This window comes from Anser anser (assembly GCF_964211835.1).
Source record: "Anser anser genome assembly, chromosome: 5".
In the NCBI taxonomy this organism is placed as follows: domain Eukaryota; kingdom Metazoa; phylum Chordata; class Aves; order Anseriformes; family Anatidae; genus Anser; species Anser anser.
In genome coordinates this window covers 39067345-39091488 of record NC_139725.1, presented here as the reverse complement: position 1 = coordinate 39091488, position 24144 = coordinate 39067345, and the positions used below count along the sequence as shown (strand labels likewise).

Below are 24144 nucleotides of genomic sequence, written 5' to 3'. Positions count from 1 at the left end.
TCTGGCTACTGCTGTTAAAGATAGCAAAAAACATTTTTATAAACACAAAAAGGAGGACTACGGAGAATCTCCATCCTTTACTGGATGCGGGAGTAAACTTAGTGACAAGAGATGAGGAAAAGACTAAGGTGCTTAATGCCTTCTTTGCCTCAGTCTTTAGCAGCAAGACCAGTTGTTCTCTGGATACCCAGTACCCTAAGCTAGTGGAAGGGGATGGGGAGCAGGATGTGGCCCTCACAACCCATGAGGAAATGGCTGGCAACCTGCTACAGCACTTAGATGTACACAAGTCGATGGGGCCGGATGGGATCCACCCGAGGGTACTGAGCGAACTGGCGGAGGAGCTGGCCAAGCCACTTTCCACCATTTATCAGCAGTCCTGGCTAACAGGGGAGGTCACAGTCGACTGGCAGCTAGCAAATGTGACGCCCATCTACAAAAAGGGCTGGTGGGTAGACCCAGGAAACTATAGTCCTGTTAGTTTGACCTCAGTGCCAGGGAAGCTCATGGAGCAGATTATCTAGAGTGTCATCACGCAGCACTTGCAAGGCAACCAGGCGATCAGGCCCAGTCAGCATGGGTTTATGAAAGGCAGGTCCTGCTTGACAAACCCGATCTCCTTCTATGACAAAGTGATGCACTTGGTGGATGAGGGAAAGGCTGTGGATGTGGTCTACCTTGACTTCAGTAAGGCTTTTGACACCGTTTCCCACAGCATTCTCCTCGAGAAACTGGCTGCTCTTGGCTTGGACTGGCTTACACTTCGTTGGGTTAGAAACTGGCTGGGTAGCTGGGCCCGAAGAGTCATGGTGAATGGAGTTAAATCCCATTGAAGGCCAGTCACTAGTGGAGTCCCCCAGGGCCCAGTACTAGGGCCAGTTCTCTTTAATATCTTTATCGATGACCTGGATGAGGGGATCGAGTGCACCCTCAGTAAGTTTGCAGACGACACCAAGTTAGGTGCGTGTGTCGATCTGCTCAAGAAGGCTCTGCAGGAGGATCTGGATAGGCTGGACCGATGGGCTGAGGCCAACTGTATGAAGTTCAACAAGGCCAAGTGCCGGGTCCTGCAGCTGTGGCAGAACAACCCCAAGCAGCGTTACAGGCTGGGAGATGAGTGGTTAGAAAGCTGCCTGGCAGAGAAGGACCTGGGAGTATTGGTTGATAGTCGGCTGAATATGAGCCAGCAGTGTGCTCAGGTGGCCAACAGCATCCTGGCTTGTATAAGAAACAAGGTGGCCAGCAGGGCTAGGGAAGTGATTGTCCCCCTGTAGGCCACACCTCAAGTACTGTGTTCAGTTTTGGTCCCCCCGCTACACGAAGGACAGTGAGGTGCTTGAGGGTATCCAGAGAAGGGCAACAAAGCTGGAAAACAAGTCTTATGAGGAGCAGCTGGGGGAACTGTGGTTGTTCAGTCTGGAGAAGAGAAGGCTCAGGGGCAACCTTATTGCTCTCTACAGGTACCTTAAAGAGGGCTGTAGGGAGGTGAGGGTTAGTCTATTCTCCCACGTACCTGGTGACAGGACGAGGGGGAATGGGCTAAAGTTAGGCCAGGGGAAGTTTAGGTTGGATATTAGGAAAAAATTCTTTAGGGAAAGGGTTGTTAGACATTGGAAGGGGATGCCCAGGGAAAAGGTTCAGTCACCATCCCTGGAGGTCTTTAAAAGATGTTTAGATGTAGAGCTTAGTGATATGGTTTAGTGCAGGACTTGTTAGTGTTGGTATGTGTGGCGTGTTAGGATGTATGGCATTTTTTGCCACCTACACAGTACCTGCTTTGTACCTGATTCAGGCTATTTAAGAACTTCCAAGAACAAAGTTTGTTGTTGCTGTTTTAATCATGCTGAACAAACTACTTAAATTCTATCCAATATTCTACAAAATACTTTGTTACCTTCTCTTACTCAGTATTTCATCCCCAGCAGACATACCACACATTGCTGGAGTCCTGCCTGCATGCATTTCCTACTCTACAAGTTATGCTCAGCTATTTAAGAGGAGGGCTGAAAGAAGAAACCTGCACTTCAGAAGTAAAAAAAGCCAAACCCAGACCTTCCCTATTTTATGTTACTACTCATTTTACAGATTTTTATAACACAACCCTAATGAAAATACTCTTCTGGAATACCCTCCACTTAGTTAATTCACACAGAGGAGCTGCTTCAAGAACTCAGACCCTTCATTTGTCAGGAAAATGAATTGTTAAATTTTATAATAGAAGACTATTGAAAACTAAGACATTTTGAAGCAAGCTATGCCCTCTCAAATACACGTGTGCACATGCTCTCCACTGGCCAGCCTGAAGCTGGGGGATGAAGCATCCTTCACCCAGCAGGTATTGGGCCTGGGAAGGAGGACGCTGGTTTATATTGGGGGGTCTTGAAGGTGTAGGGGCACAGATGTTCCTCCAAACCACGCCGGCAGACGAATTGATTCATCATCAAGAAGAACAGCTAAACTCAAGATATTAAAGCTCATCATTCAATAGATTCAGCACACCATGACTGCAAATCCTGGGAAGAAGTCTGGCAAACGAAGACGCAGCGACTCACGACACAACGTGCAGTGCGCTTTTAGGTTTCCTTCTTTCCTTCACTGAGCAGGATGCTGAGAGCAGTGGAAAAAGCTACATGGTTTGCTAAACATGATTGCTGCCCTTTTCAAGTGATTAATGTAATCTTTTTCTTTTAACTGTAGTTAGCAGGAAGGTGATATTAGAATAAGAGGCTCCAGGCAATACATTTCTCTTATAATTATCCAGCATTAATTTCTTTTTGGTAATTGCATTTTGGAGACTTTTGAACACCACATTATGAAATATACACAGAAGAAAAATATGAAAAATACAGCTTTTCATCAGGCAGCCAAGTACACATTTATCTGGCAATGCAAGTAAGTTATCCTCCTGTCTGCATCTGAAAGCAACGTTAAACTGATGAAAAGACATTTCATATTAAATTAGAAACCTAGCATAGTCATAGCCAACACCAGCATGAAACTTGTGCAATTAAAACACGTTTATGCAAAAGCAAAACAAACAGATCTATGCAACAGTCACTCTTGTGAAGGTTTGTAAAAGGCCATCAAAACTAACTTTGTAACTTCAGGTTGTAGTGAGAATATTGGAAAAGCAACCACATCCATGTCTTATATACTGCTGGTTTTGGAGAGCTTTTCTTCATTTTCATCTTCAGCATGACAGTAACGCAGCTGTAATTGCAAGGCACTCATCTGCAACCTGGAAATGTCCCAGTACAATGCCGAGATTGCCAACTGGTCCATGCTGTGATGCTCAAACTTGGATCAAGCTCAGGTAGAGACACTGAAGAGAGAGGTCCAACAGTTGCTGGCTTTTTTTTTTGTTTTTAAATCACGAGGGAATGCTTCCAGCTCATAGGTACATTCTTTCAAATCTGCAGTCCCCGCAAACATCAAGCCACTGTGCAATCTTGCAAGCCAAAGAATACTGGAGGAGTTTAACCTTTCCCTCTGCATCCCTGCTTCACAAGGCTTTCTTTGGCTGTCTAGGTAGCATTAGCCTTAAGCTGCCATTGACCTCTAGCAAAACCAACTGATTTGTGCTTTGTTATTCTAACATACAGATTTGCATAGCATTCTTGACATATTTTACAAGAAACAGGACTTGAACTTACTTTTCTAAACAGCGCTGTCTTCCCAGCTGTTAAGCTGTGGGGGGAAGCCCTGCCCCAGTTTATATTTCCGCCAGTTGTGAGGAACAGTTTCTTACCGAGCATCAGGAAGCACGAAACTACCAGCCAGCATTTCACAGCACTGTAGAATTAGGTGATGTCATTTTCCACCTTCTTCCTAAAATTATTTAATTCCACAAACACATGATGTACGCTTTCTCCAGATTCTGAAACAATACGTGACACTAATCACAAATTTTGCCTATTAAACATCTACAAAGCATCATTAGCATATCCCTCAATTAAGGACAGGGTGTTCTACTTCCTTAATGGCATTGGATTTTGCCTGCTAAATAACTACAAAGCACCATTATTGCATCCTTTAATTAAGGTTACGGTGCTTTAGCTTCCTTCATGGTGACTGACCAAACAATACGTAGGCTACAGGAAGGGAGCCGCTCCTCTCTTGCTACCTGCAGATGTGATTAATGATACAAAGCTGTTATTGAAGTCAGTGGTATTGAGAGCCATGTGCGAGACACACTCGAATGAGAAGCTGCTCTTGCACAAATCAGCACCTTCCTTCTGCAGTCCATCTTCACACACAAAACAGAAGTGAACGCAGCTGGCAGTACTCTTGCAGAAACTTGCAGTCACAAACTCTGAACTGGGATCTGAGTATTTTATAGCAGCAGCGAGTATTGGTATCACAGCTATAAATACAAATCCACCTGGAAGTACAATCAGCTGTCCTGAATGCTCCCAAGAAACAAAGCTGGTATCTGCCACAAGGGAAGCATCGTTTCATCATCCCTGAAAACAGAAGGTCAACACTCAGCTAAGAGTCTGAAGAGGTGACTGCAGAATGACACTCTTGTCTGTGCTCCCTTCCGATGGGGATACTGAGCCTTTCTGAGAAGATTCCCCAAAGAGGAAAGGCGTTAAGATAACTAAGGCTTGTCTGGCAGAAAAATTCACGTTCTCCTGAGCAAACAACAGGTCAGAGCCAATCCTCGGGAGACCCAACCCATTGCATAAAGTTTGGAAACACAGTGTGAATTTACAGTGCGCTACCCTTTTAAGTCCGCTCAGCTTCCAATTAAATCACGAGTGGCCCGGCTGAGATGAGAGCTGGGCACTGGCTGCTCCGCTGGGGTGGCCGGGTTCCAGGCCAGCTGCGAGGCATGGCCGGCAGGACATCCCTCCCTTCCCTCCGCGGCACGGCCAGCGGTGCCAGCCGCGCCGGTCAGCCCGCAAAGGGACCGGGAGGGAGCTGCTTTTGTTGTCCGTATTTTGTTTGTTTGCTTTACTTTGGCAGCAGGCAAAGGGCTCTCCCCTTGCCAAGTTCATTACCATTATAAAATGTTCCAAATTACAGCGGGCAGAGCGCTGTACGGTGAGGAGGAGGAGGAAGAAGAAAGCAAAGTTTGCAATTAAGCTACAGGACTTCGTGAGCCTTCGTGCTTCCTTTAGGAAGCAGGTGAGACAGCTGAATAGCGCACATTGCTCCTAAGAGCTCAAATCCACACAGATCAGTTCAAAATATTTCTTCCAAGTTTTTCAATGACTTTTTTGTTAAATGAAAAAATCATCAAAATGCTACCGACCTCTTCATTAGCGATAATCTTCAAACCCATTTTGAGCAGCTTCTAAAACTCTACAGTTTGTTTACATCCAGGACTACTCAGTCATAGCTGATTATTAATTATCAGCATCTACAAATGACAGCTGTTTGTTACCACAAACATTAAAAGGCACGCCTGGATCTCTTTGTCCCCATCAACTCTTCTCTCCCTCATCCCACAGCGCACTTGTCCCCCAGCCACTGTGTACAGTCACACGAATTGTTGGCGTGGCATCTCGCAGCCTCCTGCAGACGATAATCTGACCGAGCAGCAACATTCTGCTAGTGGCAGAGCTGATTCAGAAGAATGCTATCCTCCTTTCCCTCGGCGGTATCACAGCCTAAGTCAACCTTTTTATGACTGTGCTCTAAAGGGGTGACAAGTCGTGCTTAATAACAGTTCCAAGCAAGTGCCCGTTGTGTTTAAAAGATAAGATTAAGAGCTCCAGTTGTAACACCTGCACAACTCTGGACACAAAGCTGACTGGCATGGCCACACAGTGTATTTGCAAACAGGATCTTATTCATTTGCAACACACACACTACATCTACCAAGCAATTCAAGCATAGCATGCTTTCCTCTGCAGAGATCACCTTTGCTGAATTGCCACTTATGTCTAACTTACAGTCCTGAGGAATACCTATCATTCCCACACCTCTCAGAGCAGCCTGCACTTTATCAGCAGGGTCTAAACTGCATGAGGCAGGAGACTTTCCTCGCCAGGGAAGAGGAGTCTGTCCCTGTGCAGCAACTGGAAGTTCTCCAAGCACAGCACGAGGCCATAGAGAACTGCAGCCTGAAGCACAGGAGCCCACCTGTCCCTTCCAAGACAAAGATAATCAACCACGATGCGGTACTCGTTTGAAAGGCATTATTCTCAAGTCCCTCCTGCTCAGCTGGAGACCAAAGTGTTTGCCTTAATACATTAAGGAACTGATACAAGGCCTGAGCAGCTAGTGGTTCTGTAATAGACAACAGGAGATGAAGACCCACAAAACCTGTACCACTTTCTACAAAAACATAAGGTTCAAAGAGCCAATAATTAAAGCCAAAAGCCTTTCACTGCTCTTTTGCCATGGAGAGGTTTCCCAGTTACCCTTTACTACAAAGGGAATTAGCGAGCTGAACGAAGGCCGACTGTCAACCCTTAGCACCAGCTTAGGAAAAAGGACGAGTGGAGAGGCAGGAGTGGGAACAGCAGCAGAAGGGAGCACTCCCCCACCGCTCCTGAAGTTAAACAACAGGTGAAGAAGTTAGCCAAGCTGTTGGAGGCCCCCTGCCCACCTCATACCTGCCACGCAGCATCTGCCCACAAAAAACCGCAACACCTGACGTGACCATTTCACGCTACCCTCTCATGAAGCATCCCACCATTTCTCGGCAGAAAAGCCATGATGCAAACGGACTGTCGTCTAAATCAGTTTACCCGAAATAAGCCATCCCTTCCATGGCACTCCCTCCATATCCCAAGGGATTTAAGAAGCACGCATGGCCATGATCTGACAAGAGGTAATCCAATAAACCAGACAGCCTCCTTCTCACCGCCGCAAGGGCACAGCTGCTCCGACTCCTCATCTAGGCCTTCCACGTCCAAACAGCTGTAACAGCTCAGCCAGATCTTTACAGCAGTAGGAAGTGTTAGGCACTCCTCTAATCAAGGCAGCAATTAGACCCACACGCAGATAACCAAATCCTGAAGGCTTCTTCTGACACAAAGATTAGTAGAGCTCGTGTTTTTCGCACCCATCCCTTTCCCCCTCCTATCTCTGTTGCAGCAGCTCTGCTGGCGCTTGGTACACTTCCCAGGCAAAACTGTCACCAGCTAATCTCTAAAAGCCACCCGCTCTCTCCCCCCACCCGAGATGGATCCGTCCAGGGCACAAAAGCAGCTGCTGCTGATAAACCTCCATGGCTGCATTTCACAGGGACCTTAAAGCGCTGGGGCCGGGCACTGCATGGCTGCTCCTGTAACAAGGGTATCGACACACTGCCTCTCGCGCCCTGCAAGAGCGAGCATTACCAAAAACAGCAAGCAAACCAGAAGTTTTAAGAGTGAATAGAGTCACTGAGTCACAGAAGCGAATATATGCTGAACAGCAGCTAGGTAACTTCAGGTTGAACGCAGTGATAGTCATCCTCAGTGAGTCACATGCGAACCAAAGCATAACTGACAAAGAAAGCGAACTGAGAACTTTCTGGTATAATTGGTTTTAGTTAAGAACTTTGTGTCATTTTCTACCAGTAAAGGGCATTTTTGGTTTGTAAGTTCCATGCTGGATTTTCACATCACAAAACGCCTGGCTGGGAGCACGTGGTAATAGGTAGAAAGTGATGCCCATCCTAACTTCTCTTCAGTCCCCAGACCAGCACGGATTTGCCATCTGTGGCTCAGAGAGGGAGGACATTTACCATTATTCTTCTATAATCACAGATTTAATAAACCAAATCTTGTGCATAACAGCTGCATTCAGCAATGGGCTGTGCGCATTATTTATCAAAGGCAGTCCTTTACCAAAAGATAGCATCTGACTACCCACAAAGGGAACCCATTCCTGTCCACTCCCATGATACACACATCCCAGTTCGGAAACGTTATGCCAGCAGAAAAATTAACAAGAGAAACATAACTTGGAGTTGAGCTCTTTGCTGGCTGTTACCACAGAGGGTGACGGAACACAAAAGACACGATACAGAATGTGTCTGATTTGCATTCATTTTACTGTAGCAAAGCAACTTGAACATAAAAGAGAGCTAGTCTAATTTTAGCAGAAAATAAGCTGACATACAAACGACAGCTCCAACAATGATAATCAGGTTAGAAAGGCCAGATCTCAACTAAAAACTACATTTATGAAAAGTGTGCTATAGCATCTGTTAAAACATATTAACCTAATTAGCAGTTCCAGAAAAAAATTTCACACACGTACGTACAAATCACCACCACAAACCCTCACGGGACCTGCAGCAATTAGTGGGATACCTGGCAAGCCGAAAGCCGGCTTTGCTTCAGGAATTACCCTGGCACTTTTACTCTATTTACCCAAGCAGGGTGGCCATATTAACAAAACAGAAAAATTGTAACCCAGCCAGCCATTAGGCAAGCCCCCTTTGTGCACCACCCCAGTCACTCGGTCCCCCCGACACCATCCCCTCCACCAGGCACAGGGATTTGTGCAGCACCGCCGCGAACTGCATCAGGAACACATCCCAGTTAAACCTCAACGCTATTTTCTTCCCATCCGTTGTAACCTGCATCAATCCCAGGATCCTAATGAGAGCCCTCAAGCATGTGAGCTGCCCAAATAGAGGGGAGCAGGCAGCTGGGGCAGTGAGAAGAGCACATCTCTGGGAACCCATCTCCTCCCTCTCAACACCCCAGGAGCACTTGGGTGTTTTCACACTTCCAACTCCACACTGATAATTCCACATTTACCTCCTCCACCCTCAGTCATGAAGAATAGCTGTTATACTTTTTTTTTTTAATATTACTCTGTTATATTACTTTTTTTTTTTGCCCAGTTTCATGGATACTATGAGAGGAATAGCCATGTAGGAGACAGGTTTTTATTGATGTTGACTTGATGCCATAATTTTATAGCTTTCATAATTCAGCATGCTAATGTTTTGTTCAATATAAATCCAAATGATACAGAATGACGAGCTAAACCTAGCATTTAATTTTCCAAATAAGTACTTGAACATCCTGCATTTTGATACATATGCTAATACCTACTAATTAGAACCATAACAAAGGCTTTAAAGATGGGAATTAGGGAGAGGAACTTTCCAAAGCAGAGTTATTCATTATGTGACAAAACAAACATTAGCACCACTTCTCCCGTGTAATGATGGAAAATATTCTCAATAGGATCTTCTAACAGAAAAAAAAAGGCAGTTAAGCAAAAAAAATAGGCAACGTTATAAATTCGCAATATAATTCAGTACATCCAACCTCAAGCACTGTTGAAGGAAAAAAATACTATCTAAATTTCAGCATATCTCAACCAGAACAGAAATCACAGCTTCCAGGCAATACAGAACAAATTTGAGGTAAAGTATTAAAAATGTGCAACACAAACACCATGGAAGGGCCAAATGATGAAATCCATACTTCACTGCAGAACTGCAGCTAGATTCAGCAAAAAATAACCTTATTGTTTTAGACCACTTTAGGGCCAGGAAAGCTTCTATGCTCGCATGCTTTTTCCACAGATGAAAGCATTTTTTTTACTTTTTATCAGCACTGGAACTACACTAGGCTAACAGGTTGTTTTACAGTAGTCTATGAAAGAAGATGAAGCAATACTGTTTTGCTGAAAAGGAAGATCCTAATCAGTAGCTTGTATTAGCAATTTACTACCAGAGACCACTGAGACTGGGCTAGATGTTAATTCTAGTCATCTTCCTAGTAAAACACCATCAATACAGCTTAAAAGCTCCTTCTTTTGTAATACTTTATTTCCATTCTTTTGTAATACTTCGCTTCCATCAATCATCCCGCTTTCGTATTGAACCCATAAGCAAAATCATGAACATATTTTTAGCAAACAGATGTTGAAATACTTGAAACCTCTTTCAGCGTGTCAGCAAAGGGATGCTATGCTATTGCAATCACAAAGTACACCCTTGTTTTAGCAGGTGACCGGGCAGAGGCTGCTCAGAAATGCTCCCTTGGTGCTGGAAGCTGCCTTGCCTTCACGTTAGGTGCACCAAGTAGCAAGGCCAACCCTTCTCAGCTCGGCTGGGCAGCTCACCTCGGCCTTCTGCACATTTCAAACACTGAAGCAAAGCAGGAGGAAGGGAGAAATTTAAATTTCTGTTCCAGGCTGCTGCTTGCTCTCTGTGTTTGTGCAAATTGATCGGTGGTTGGAGTTTTTCATAATGACAGCTTGAATATTCAAACCACTTTCGGACTGCTTTTCTCTAAATATGCGTCCGGGGGGAACGACAGGACACAGACCCACAACTGAGATAACTTAGATATAACACAAAACACTTCTAGAGAGCTACACATTCATAGCTGAGATGGAATTATCTTGCTGGTTGCTAACCTCTTGTGCCATTTCTGAAGATGCACAAGTCTGCCCTTAGCATCCTCCAACTCCATCAGGTGTGCAAGAGCAAAGCAGACACCCCCACTTGCAAACAGGACGTGCACAGTAGGTTTTTTTGCAGGCACATTCCCAACTTCCATCTTCAAGGAAGATTTGGGAAAGGGGAGAGCAGGCACAAGCCTGGAGCTTTACATAACTGCCAAACCAAACAACCAGCAGTAAGAGGAAGAATGACAACAGTATGCTCCTGATGCTGTTGTCTAACCGGAAGGCAAAGCCAAGAAGCCCCGCAGGAAACAAGGGTTAGAAGCAGACTGCCTTATTTCCCACTGGTTCTCTGTTTAAAAACATCCCCAGTATGCATAAATCAAGATGTCATTGGCAGTGAAAACAGAAGCCCAGCTTAACTCCATAGCTACAAGGCTCTGCTAATCCCTCTCTAGCATTCTCACTAGGGTCCCTAGCCTTCTTTTGTTCTCCTCATATCAAGCTTTGACAAAGAAGCTATGACAATGACACACACAATAAATTTGTATTCGCTTGTCAGACGCGGGGTAAAAATATCTCCCTCACAGGTAGGGTAATGAGAACTGAAGGAACCAGAGGCTACTGTGGCATATGCACAATCATACCAACTTTAACACAAAAATTTAATTACTGCAGCACCTAAAACACTAAGGACACTCAGCTATAATTTAACGCAGATAGACATATCAACTTTTTAAGATCAGCCTTTAGAAAGGCTCACAGCCCATAGAAATATCAGTTATACTTTTTAAATATTGCAATGTGTAGAGAGAAAAGTGTTGTCCTCAGTAAACTTACTGGAGGAAGAAACTGGAGCAATAGAAAGCTATAGTTCTCCCCGATGAAAGTCACATTCCCTTCTTTTGACATAGCTGTGCTAAAAATCCAGATAATCTTATTTTTCTTTTAACAGAATGTATCACACTGAAATCTGCCATGGAGGTTACAAACATGTTGCTGCCACAGTGCATCTGAGGAAGCAGGCATTATTTTCAACTTTATTTTTTTTCCTTCCATTCCCACATGTAAACTATTTTCCAAATTATCCAAAGAATTTATCAGCAACTTCTTCATTGACTTGTTTTGGTAGAAGTTAAACTTGCTAGAAGAGAAAGGATGAAGGAGAGGCAGCACTTATAAAAGCCGTGCAGCTTTTCATAATACAGGCTCGTACGAGCTGCTACAGCCTCATTTGCTCCCGTGGCATATGATGAGGTCATTCTTTAGAAGAATCTAATTGCAAGATAAAGCGCTTAATCTTCTCCAAGAGATTTTGGAGAATACAATACCTAAACTAGTCAAGTTCTGCTGTATTAAGAAAAAGCGACCCCACCGGACAGAGCTGCAGTGTAAGATGAGTGTTGGCCACCGTCATACTTCGCAGTTACATTTTGAACAGAGTTAGCTAATCCGATGCAAATTCTCCTAAAAACTATGCATACACTAATGTGTACACAATGGTTTTGCAACATTTTGATTTAAAACTAAAGAACGAAGCCCAGGAAGAGCAGTGGTTTTTCAAAAGCCTTGAGTGAAAATGGTTCCAAGGAACACAAAAAGGTCATTTCCAGCCACTAAACAAACCTGATTTATCCTCAGCATGGTACCAACAAATCAGAGGTAACGTTCGGCTGATCAGCTGTTTGAACTGGCTCTGTTATCAATCACTCTTTGGAGTACCCAGCAGAATTGTATTTTCTTCATCTACTTAGATACTATTTATGTCTCCCAAACAAGACTTTTCTCCTGCATTAACGCCACATAAATAAAATAAAGCTGGAATTACTAAACCAGCAAGTTACTAGCCATAAAGCTTTAAAAATACAAGGTATATTTAGATCACATGCTTACATTTCTCTTGCACATATGCAAAAAAAAGTAAAACTTGCACCTAATAAGACAAAAAACAGCAATTATGATTCTTTTCTACCATGGATCCTCCCCTTCTGTGGGGGAGAAAATTCACTTTAGTGTTTAAAAGTGAATTTTAAGCAGCAATTACATTTAGGAAAAGCACCTTCAATCCACGACCTTTTTGTTCCATGCTTCCAGATGCTAAAGTAATTCCTACTGAAGGATTAAAATTAGAAACTCTGCTTAAACATTAATGTTATATTGAAATCTTAAATAAAAAATCTCAAAATTACCGTAGACTGAATTCAACCCTTCAAATTCTGACAGAAGTTTATTAAAGCTTCAGCTGAGAATACCCAAGAGGAGCATACAAGCTTTAAGTATTTCAACTGTTCAGGAAGCACTACAGATTCAAGTGGGGAAGACGAAGGTCAATGTACCATCTGGCATCTCTGAAAACACAACCCCAATCCAGGCGGCCGTGCTTTTCAGAAAGAGCTATAATAAAAAAGCATGCAGTTACAGATTAGAAAAAACACAGCAGATCGATAATGTAGCTCATATATATATATATATATGTATATCCAAGTGGTCTTGTTTCTGTGTTTACATTCCATTCTTGCCAATGTTAAAAACAGACTCTGTCTTAATTCTTGCTTCTTTCTCTGGCAGGAGGAAAAAAGCTGGTGTGTTTTCACCTCTAAAAAGCTAGTAATAAAGGGAGAGCACCACAGCGATTCAATGTTAGCATCCTGGGATGCTTCTCATTCTGTAGAATTTCATGCCTTTTCCCCCCAAGAACCAATTTTGCCTTTTTCCCTCATTATCACTACATTATCAATATCATTATAAGTCGGTACAATGATTAACATGTGTCTAATGACAGCCAAGGTCCCAAAGGTGACATTTCAACAATAGGGAACAGTAAATACCAGAAAGAGCGCGACTTCAGCATCCGTAGGAACCAGATGCTGCAAGCCAGGGCCTCTAAATAAACACAAGGATGAAACACGCTTAAGAGATGGCTGACTTCATGAAAAATAAGTCGGACAACGTTCACTTTAGCCCAAAGAGTATTCACTTAAAGAGATCAATTTCTTCATCTTTCTGTAAGAGGCAACATGGAAGTACAAATGCAAAAAAGCAGACTGAAAAAGGAGGAGCAAAAGCATTCCACTTGTACCTCCTGAAGTTTTTCAAACTTAAAATCAAATCACCATTTAACATATTTAGTATTTCTGTAGAAAGAACAGGTATTAGAAATAAGCGTTAGAGAACTTATTGTAAAAGGAAGTTTTATTTTTTGTCCCTTTGTAACGATCAGATTTTTATGAAGCATTTCAACTTCCTGTTGAAGCTGAAGGGAGGTATTTGCAAACAGAAGAACAGATAAATCTTTACCATGCTATTTTGTCAATACGTTCTGGTTATCCACCTCTGCATCGCAGCACCATACATAATGCAAAACAACAGCCTCGCAAGCCCAATATTCCATTTCTGACAACGGCCAACACTGGAGTGATTCAGAAGACTCTATAAATCTCTCAAAACAAAGCTAATTGCCCAACACCATATCCCAAGAGAAATTTCTTCCCAGCTCTTGACTGCTCAGCTTTGATGCATAGACTAAAAACCAGTATTGTCCTAGCTCGTACAGCTCCTGATACCCTTGCTAATGTCGTTAATCTTTACAGAGCTGTACTACTTACCTCAATCTCATAATTTAAATCCTGCAGTGTAACACGGCGCTGTACACAAGAATTCCTCCTAGCATTAGTATTCCGACCTTCTATTGTTATGCAAGACATCAAAATTGCTCTTTATTGTAAAAGTATGCTGCCAAGTCAATTGCCTTGTAAAGTCACTTCTGCCTTGATTCTCCCCCCCATTTTTGAACTTGCTTTTCCACATGATGAAGCAGAACAAGTATTTATTTGGAACCTAGTTAAACTGAAGTTCTTCTGGATTTGATTTTGTAACCAGAGCATATTGGAGAATTCATTCTTTCTTTAGAGGTCTGAGACAGTGCCTGCTGTGATACTCACACTGTCATTCTTCTCCTAGACTCCAAAATCTTGGTGCAGAGAAACAAATCCAAAGTGAGATTAAAAAGGAAAGTAACAGTTTCAAGTCTGTGGCTGGCTGTCACCTTAGAATAATATCTGTTTTAGCAACCCCCAGTTAATGAGTAGCCCGTGACTCTATGATAACCATTGTCTTCCTTGGAGATTAAGCTTCTTTTTGGACGGGTTTATCTTACAATATTTTTGCTTTGTGTCCTGTGCACTCCACCCACTTCACTGGTCTCCAGGGATTGTAGAGAAAAGAGCCAGGGGATAGTTCCTGTAAGCAGCCACATTATTATTTCAGTGGAAACACGGATACAGTTTGGATTACCTGTTCCCACAGTTGTTTGGTCCTGCCATTTTTTTTTTTTTCAATATAAAAAGTGTATATACTTGGGCATACGCTAGCGAAAGAACAAGGGGAAAGTCAGCCTCTGACTCTGAGAAACTCTATCTTGGCAACGTCCTTTTGCAACAATGCAGTATTTTGCCTCTAACACCAAAGCAAAGACGCATTACCCTTCTTATTTTAGCTAATACAGAATCTACTTTGTTTGTTCAGCAATACCAAGCAGGCAAAGTTAACTATCCCCCCCATCTAGCTAGTAACATTGCATGCACCATTTTTTAAAAATACGGGATTTAGAATAGTGGATTACAGAATTACGAGGATTAAGGAAAAAGAATTGCACCTTCACATTTCCCTCTGCTAGGAACAGAAAGCTGCAGGTAGTTTGGTTTGCACACGCAGCCTGGCTCCTCCATTACAAGAGCCTCTGACCTCCTTCAAGACTCACGTACTATTCCATAGCTCGTTTAACAGACACACAGCTGGATTTCTAGAGTACTTTATCAGATTTAGATTGGATGTTAGGAGGAAGTTCTTCACTCAGAGGGCAGTGAGGCCCTGGCACAGATTGCCCAGGGAAGCTGTGGGTGCCCCATCCCTGAATGTGCCCAAGGCCAGGCTGGATGGGACTGGGGGCAGCCTGGGCTGGTGGGAGGTGTCCCTGCCCATGGCAAGGGGCTGGAATTAGATGGGCTGTAAGGTCCTTTCCAACCCAAATCATTCTACAATCAACGTAAGAATGAGAGCAAGCATAGAGCAGTTACTAAATTCTAACTTCCAAGGAAACAGCAGAGTACAATTCAGCACAAAGTTGCACACTTCAGCTCAATCACATTTACTTTTCCATCACACTATCAAATCAAGCCCTCGAGGAAAAAAATAAAAGCTTTATTCCCCTCTCACATATTGTGCAGTCCACAAAGGGCACGTTGACTGACTTGGTGGTTGGGTGCCCTCAGGCTCAAATCTCACAGCATTTACGAGACACCTGTGCTTCTCCATCTTTCTTAGCTCTTGAGACTGATCAGCAATATCTCTCAGCCTGACTTGTGATACCATCAAATTGCATATATTGATTTTTGGCACACCTAGGACTAGAACCTTTGTCTGTAAAGCGACAGGCTGAAACCATATCCACATGTTAAAATAAAAGCACACTAAGCCCATGATTAGACAAATGCATTATATACAAACCATGGGACAGGAACTATTGGCATTGGGATTAAAGGGAAGGCAATAAAGTTCACCGCCACAGGCAACTAAGGAGCCACACCAGACACCAATGCAGACAGCACTCTGTGAAACTCAGGTAGCATGCTGCAAGCATCAATTCTAAAATGGGCACCTGTGACAAATCTGGACACAGACATTTATCTGGAGGAACGATAAATTGCTCCTTTAGGTCAGTGATCCAGGCATGTATGAATTCCCAGGATCCAAGTTTTGTGCTACAGTTCAATTACAGGTAATGATTCTGTGTACGATGCTACTGTACACAGCATTTTTACAAAACTATCAAGGTCTTTGTGATAATAGAAACTCATTACTATTCCTTTATTATACCCATCTAAGAAGCGATGATGTGCATGCTAGCAAAGCCTTATACACACAAGCACTTTTCTTCCTGTATTTGCTTCCTCTTTACTCAGATTCTATGTGCTTGCTCTAAAAGCAAGTGCTGTTGTTCTTCACACCGTGAACCATTACTCTGGTGATATCCCTCATGCACTCTCAGGCTTGCTTCCTTTTTACTGTTTCTGGTTGTACAAATGCTCTTCTATACAGAAAGTCAAATTAAGTGTAAAGAATGAATTTGAACTGTAGCTGTTAAAACACATTAAAACCTTCATGGAAGTTGTAATTCAGAAGTTAAGCAACCTCCATGCTAGCTTAATTTGCGATGCCCAAAGAAATATTCAACATCCTTTTATTTGACTTTTCTGACTTGGCTCAGAAACACTCAGGATAGCCACCACACCCTTAACAAGTAGAACCAACGTGTTGCATTGAGGCTGGTTTTGTTATAAAGATACTTCCTTCTCAGGACATTTTTGTCAACTGGAAAATAAGAGACCATTTTTTAGAACACAATGTATGAAAACAGGAATTTAACACATCTAAGTAATAATGTTTCTTATTCTATTTACTTAAAAAAGTCTACTCACATTTCTGCTGAAAAAGCAAACCAGCAAGTGACTTCATCCTTCAAGGCAGTGGTTTTACTGCCTGTGTTTCAAGAACTACAGAAAATAAGCCTCCCTTAACAAGATGATTAATTAATTTTAAGTATTCCTAACCAGCCAACCTAATAAGCTTTCACTCCACCTGAAACCAAGATGTACTTGACTTAAACAAGAGCCTTGATTCTCTTAACAATGAGGAGAAAAAGCAAGCCTGTGCACATGTGAATAATATTGTACCCACCTGGAAGGTTATACCTCATACAGCAACAGCTGTGTGCATTTCAGTAGATGCCTAGGCACATCCTGCCTGAAACACAAGCTGGAAAACACAAACATTTTAAAAACAACAAAAATACCCTTACAGAGCAATGCAAAAACCAGAAGGCCACCCTTCTAAAAAGTAAGTCAAGCACACTGCCTATAAGCTTGAAGCCAAATACCTAGCAGAGCATTACAGGCTCTAACAGAGCATCTCCCCTTTCAAAGAGGAGTTTCCATCGCAGTTCACACCACCCACTCAAGCCTCAACAGGCTCAAGCGACTCGTGCCACACTCAGCAGGGTGGGGCAGGAGAGAAACCCACACCGCAGACACTCTGGGGCTATCAGAATGCAAACCCAAGGCAGCATTTTGAATAGCACCCATGAATCTAAGCAAAAGCCTGTGCTCTGCCAGACCTTGTAGTAAAAGCCCATCATATACTTAAAGAGAAACATTAATAAATATATCAGAAATAACTGAAATGTCAGGATGGCCTTCAAAAATTGCTCAAAATCAACAACATCATGATAACCAAATGAGAAAGGAGCAGAATAAGAACTACTGCTACATGCCCATCCACAAGAGGAACACTGCAGAAAGAAACAATACTTCATGCCTGAAAAGCCAGCAGCATAGGGGCACCCAACAAACCCTCTGCCTTGCAAGATTAAGACTACAATTGGGCAAGATCCAGCAAGTGCAATTAGGCTTTCCTATCATTTTTGCTGCTTCTTTTCATCTTTTACCAGCCGAACTTCTTTCAAACCTTCAAGATCAGTTGATGCTGGTTTGAGGAAACGTCACTGCCTTGACAAACAAAAAAGAGACGCAACGAGACCAGTAAGTGTGCCAGAGCTGCAGGTTAGCACACGCACCCCAGCCAGAGATTACAAATAAACCAAGAAAGGGTGGCTCGCAGAACAAAAACTAAGACATGGGAGGGATAAGGCATATCTGAGGATTTTAGATAAACCAGAACATGCGAATACTCCAATTTGTAATCTCGTTGCTATCCTAGAAGAGATTTACATGACCTTAGTAGTGGCAATGGCAGAGCCCACCTGTGGCTTTCTGACTGTAGGCTGGTCAGCTCCTTAAAGATACCAGTCCTTGCTACATCAGCAGGCAAGACTTCCCCAGCCAACACAGAGCTTAGCATTAACCTGGTTTTGCTCAAGACAGTCTATTAACATAAAGAAGCAATACAAGCATACCCCGATGCTGCTTCTTCCTTCCCACAGGACATCTCCTGGTCTAACAGAAGTTCCTAACCCTCAATATGGGCTTGTTCCTCTTATAAGCCATGAGAAGCAGTCGCACACTAGTACTCTGTAAGCCCCAGCAATCATGAAGGCTACAGACCAGAGTCCCAGCAACACCTGCATATCATCAGAGGCAAGATTGACTGGAAAGAGAGCTACTTATTTATCACACCTGACACAAACTTGAAACCGTGGAGTTAACCCTGCAACCTGAGCCCAAGTAGTCTCATCCAGAAAGCAGACACAAAACACCTTGTTGCAAAAAAACAACTCTCTCCAGTTTTATATAGCCTGCTAAGATACATTCTACGGAACAAAGTCTTTCCTGAACAACTCTCTGCTGGTTTAGGAGGCACAATACAAAAGGAATTCTATACTGGGGGATTAAAATTATGAAATTATGGAGTTCAAAAAAAAAAGCACACAAAACCTTAAAATCAATCTCAAGACTGCCTCTACACAGCCTGCTTCACACACAATCTGTGCTCTATGTATAAATAACCAGGAAACTTCCCAGGTGAAAGTGCCAGCTATCTATACATTTCAGCACAGAGAAGAAACAGCAACGATCCACCGAAGCCAACAATTCTCAGCGCACCCCTTTCTAACCTGCACAGTGAAAATATGCAGCAGAACTTCTAAAGAGCTTGAGTTCAGGCGCCTGGCTCCCTCTGCCTCTGCCCTATCCCCCAAAGCCGTGGGACAGTTGTTAAAAACACACTCTTCTGCATGCTTGCCTTTTAGCTTAATGGATGTACTCGGTGTTCAGAGGAAGAATTTGATCTATGACAGTCATCCCTGTCTTGATTCCAGTTGAAAGACTAACATTCTTCAGGTCTTTGACAAATTATAGGCATCAGAATTTATACATTTCATATTTTTCAGTGCGCCCAATGCCCACGTAGTCCCTCTTTCCACAGTCATGAACAGTTTTGTGAATTGGATGAAGAACCCACACCGTGACTGGTTTCTCTTGGTTGACAGAATAAAAATAATGACTTCAGACAGAACTTCCATGTTTTTTCCTCCAAATGCTAAAATAATAGCTCTGCTCTTCAGCCATTTACAGTTACACTCATCATTCTAACTCCAAAATTAAATTACCTTAAATTATCGCACGTAGCCTCAGGAGCAGGAAAGCTCCTAGAGTGCAACTTTCTGAAGCAGCCAGTGATGAAACAACAGCTCTTCCTTAAGTAGCCCCATTGATATAACAGCCTTCAGTAATGCTATCAACAACATGATTGCAAAAACAAAATAATTCATTATAAAGTTTCCTACGTTGAAGGAGACAGGCAAAATTTCATTTTTATTGCAGAATAAGATCGGTGGAAAAACTGCTAAGGCAGGCATTTAGAAACTGAACCCAGTAAGCAGATTTCACAGCTTTATCCCTGTTTTTAGAAGGCAGAACATGGGTTAAAAGCGATGCACGAGATTCCTTCAACAGCATTCCACGAGCAGAGAACCGCATTAAAGTTCTTTAATAGGTCAGCAGTGACTGCAGAATATGCAGATCTGACAAGACCGAGTTCAAACTTGTATACACAGCTATCTAAAAACTGCAGCCCCTTATTATTACTCTTTCAAGTATGCTTGCTCCGGGCCCACATCCAGTAGATGTAACAGATGGAAGCTGCCAGTGAAATATGGCAAAGCTACATAGGCCTGCGTGTGAGAACCAGGCTTCCTGAAAATTGCCTTGAAGCAGACTGCTGGATTCAGCCCGACACCCAAACTTCCACTACCTTCACCCCATGGGAGAGCTAGTGCTCTTCAAATTGGGGTTCTTCCACCTGAGGAGTAGATAATAAATGCTGAGTTATATATAACTATCCAGTTCACTGTCTTTATAATTTAGCCATAAAGTGAATGTGCCAACGTAGGACTGCCACTCTGATGGAGCTCTGAGCTCCTTGCTTGCTCCAAGGCACCAGCATAGGCAAAGCATCTCATTTTCACATATTCTGCAGTTCCTCCATACAGTTCAAGCAGAAGGATACATCAGAAAATCACTACTTATTTAGAGTAATTACCACTAATAATCACATTACTTCATGATTACATTCAATTAATTTAAAGCCTTGCCGCCACCAGAAGAGCGTCCCTCTTCTTCCCAAAGGTTTGTGCTCCCACCAGCTCCCTAGTGCCATTAACGTTACTCACGCAGCTACACAAACAGGCTACAGGAACTCATTTAGCTGAAAACTAATCTGGAGAGGAAAAACGGGAAGAGGAAAAAAACAAAACAGATTAGTTTTCAGACAGATGAGCATCTTACCCTACCAGCCTTCATGAATAATGATGCCAGCATAAAATCAGAGAAGGTAACATGGAGATATATATGAGGAAGAACTACTGCTACCCTTTGTGAACACTCAACTCTTTTTCCAAGGAAGTCAATTGTTTATTTTACTTTAGGAACCTTGAGACTGATCTATTCTTCTTCCCCCTAAATAAAACCCTTGCTGGAAAAAGGATGCTCTCAAAATCAAACCAGGATTTATGTGCGTTGTACTGACCAAAGGCAAGTAACTGCCTAAGTGATGCAAGTTCTGTGGTTTGCTAAAGTAACACAGGTTTCAAAATGCAGGATTTCTTTGGCATTTTCTCCAACAAATGCAAGATTTCAATAATTAAATATGCTAGGACACTTCCACAAATAGGGCTCTGCAGCATAAAACAAATACCAAAAGATAACCATGGCAGAAAAGCAACACTCTTAGTAATACACCAAAGCCCTTTCAGAACCAGAGACCCATAAGGGTGCAACAGATGTGAGCAGTTTTAATGGCTCTTGGCCAGTACTGATGCCTCTTCTACAACTGAAGAATATGAGTCTCCAGGGATATCAAACAAACAGCACCTTTCCACTACTATACATACACTGTATGAATTTGACAGGTTAATATTTAACAGAGAAACTCTTTTACCTGTGGACTATGTTATGCTAGTTGTTTTGACAGGTAACTACTGGTTTAGCAGACGTATGGCTCGTGGCTGATAAGAGTACATGAAATAATATTGAAGTCTCATTGGCAGTGAGCTGAGCATGAACTGCTCACAGACAGACCTAAGACTTATCTAGGGAAAACCACCTGGAATCCCACAGGTAACGAGGTTACACCTATAAATAGGAGTAAATAAGGAACATGTGAACATTTCCTGCCCAATGGGACTGGACACGTCTGTTTTACTGGTTCCGAGCTACTTTCAGCTCTTTCAAAGCAGGGAAAACAGCCCACAAAGCCAGGAATTTGCAGGGCATGCAAAGCAGGGGAAACACCTGTCGTGAGGTCAGTGGAACAGCAGAATAGCTTTACACAGTGCAGCTGGGATAGGTGGGAGGTTGCAGCAGAGTTTCTAGGGGAAAAGACTGCCTTATAAAGGCAGGAGACCTTCTTACTGGAGAGGACCGAAGGGGGAAGCATTCCTCATGGCTGCAGCAGCTGAAGAACTTCCAGCATTCTTCCTTTTTATAGCAACATTTGCTATAATTAGGAAGTTTCAAGCAGTACCTAGAATGAAAATGATCAGCTACCTTCATACATAAAGGTCTGTTAGGCACAGACAGCAGCGCTCTTCTTGCTTCAACTGCATTACATAGCAGCCAAGCTAGCAGCTAAGCAAACAGCCTAATTTCTCACTGCTCCCGCTACAAGATTCATTCCTTACAATTAATACATCCCGTTCAAAAACAAAGATTTAGCCTAACAGCTGTAAATTAGCATATGGGATTTTTTTTTTCTGTCTCAGAACTACAACACTAGTGTGTTTTTTCTCCTCTAGTCCTCAGCTGTTTCAGCTCAGTGCTAGGACTTCTCTGCATAACAATATCACTCATATTTCACCGGCGTGTCTTGAACTGGACAGTGTCCTAAGGCCTTATGAGGAAGTTTCTTAAAGACACTGCCATAAAAGCAGTATGGGAGACAGCAAAACAGCAGTGTTCATGTTGTTTTTCTTCTACCCTTCAAAATCATTGTTGGGATAATGCTGCAAAATCCTGTATCCAAAAAAAGAGTGGAAAATCTGCTAGTTTTATTTTAGGGACCTGACAATTACACCTAAATGAAATAAATGCAATGACACACAGGCCTTCTGTACAAGAAGAATCTGCCAGTGTGCAGACCTAAAGAAGTTCTCCTGTGTTGTTAAAAATCTTTAGCATAGCACATACTCTAATAGATTCAATTTGCACAGCTACGGTACAGTCTCTACAGAACACACTTCCCAGTTACCTGTCCTGGTGAGATGAAGACTATACTAGGTAGCATATCTGTGGCGTTTGCAATGGATTGACTGACATGAGAACATAAATTTGCAAGTGTGAAGGCCGTTATTATATTGAATTAAACATTTTTCAGTAAACAGCTGCATCCATTCGCTGGACAGAGCACCTGAGCAGACTGAAGATGCTTGTGCTGTCTTCAGGCACAAATATTCCCACCAGGAGTTTGCTTCTTTCTTCCATCTGCATTTTTCTGATCTTCCTAGGCCATTGCTTTTCTTACTGTGCTCAAAGCTAAAGATATGGGAGCAGTTTGGCCAGGATATGAGAAAAAGATAACCCTCAATCATTTTTAAGCCCTCCTTTCCAAGTCACCAGGACAACATATGGAGGAACAGATAACTGTGCAGTGAATGGTATGACACTATGGGTAGCTGACAGCATGGGTAGCATGGGCTACAGCTTAAAAACCAAAGACAGGACAAATCCCTGTTGCATACAGCCCCTTCCCTTTTACTCCACTCCCCACTAAGTAAGGGGGAAGGAGCTGTGGGTCATTGTCAAGTCACCATAAAGCACAGAAAGGCAGACAGATAATGCACTGGAGTGGGAGCACGCTAACTTTACAATTTATTTTCTTAGTGTCTTAAATCCCCTTCCCCCAGAGCTGGACACCCTGCTGTCCAAAAGAAAAAAAGTTACTGTTAAAATAGTTGTTATACAATAGAAGTTCAGCTATTTTTAGTAAGCTGCTAGGTGCTGCAGCTACCTCAGAAAGTCCTGAGTACCACAGTGAAAACAAGCCATACGGATAAAGATGCTGGCACTTACTGGTACCAGAACCACCTGTAAAAGCACTGGACACTGCAGCCCACGAGTACAAAAGATCTTACTCTGATCCCAGAATAACACAGTCCTCTGATGCAGGTGAAATAGTGATATACCAACAACACAAAATAACCTTCGCTAAAGAGTTCAGAGGGGCAACATTTCACTTCTGGAGGATGCACAGGTTGCCTTGTGCTCAGAGGTGTTCAGGTAAGGATTGAGAAGGAATGCCATCAGCTTTTTGAAACAGAAGCTGGCTTGCAAAGCAAAAAATGCAAGATCATTCTCCCCTCCACGTTTTCTTCACCAACAGTCCCTTTCCATAGGGCTGGTCTAAATGCTGAAGGCTTTTCCAGTAGCCTAAACTGGAAGAGAGTGTCTTCTGCAGTTTAAGATGCATCTATTAAAGTCTTTTGCCATCACAACTATGCTGACCTCTTACAGTTCTCATGGTTGCAGTTATAGTACAGATGTAGCCCAAAGTGTCTCATGTTTAACAGACAATTGTTAGTAAAATACCCTGCCTCTCTCCTCTGTTATAAAAGTTCAAAAAAAAAAAAACTACAGTACACAATCTTTCTTTGATTAGGAAAAGCGTGTTATAGCATTAGACAACAGTTGAAGATTAACTAAGGCCACATCAGGTTTACTAGTACCATTAATATACTTTTCCCTTGTAATTGTGAAATTTAAAACCAAATTATGAGATTTCAGTTTCCTAGCTGAAGGAACAATGCCTGTCTTTGTTGCTCCA

General features: G+C 42.7%; 1 protein-coding gene across 3 annotated transcripts in view; it reads right to left on the bottom strand.

Moving 5' to 3' along the window:
• MOB2 (MOB kinase activator 2) overlaps positions 1-24144 on the bottom strand; it is a 112635-nt gene that overhangs the window by 84847 nt on the left and 3644 nt on the right. The window contains exon 1 of one of the 3 annotated variants that reach the window (XM_083838578.1): positions 16791-16809. The exons of the other annotated variants lie outside the window; for them this stretch is intronic. Within the exon in view, the coding sequence (XP_083694704.1) occupies positions 16791-16792 (2 nt within the window). The 5' untranslated portion in view covers positions 16793-16809. Of the gene's footprint in view, positions 1-16790; positions 16810-24144 lie in introns of those variants that run through there. 3 annotated transcript variants of the gene reach the window in all.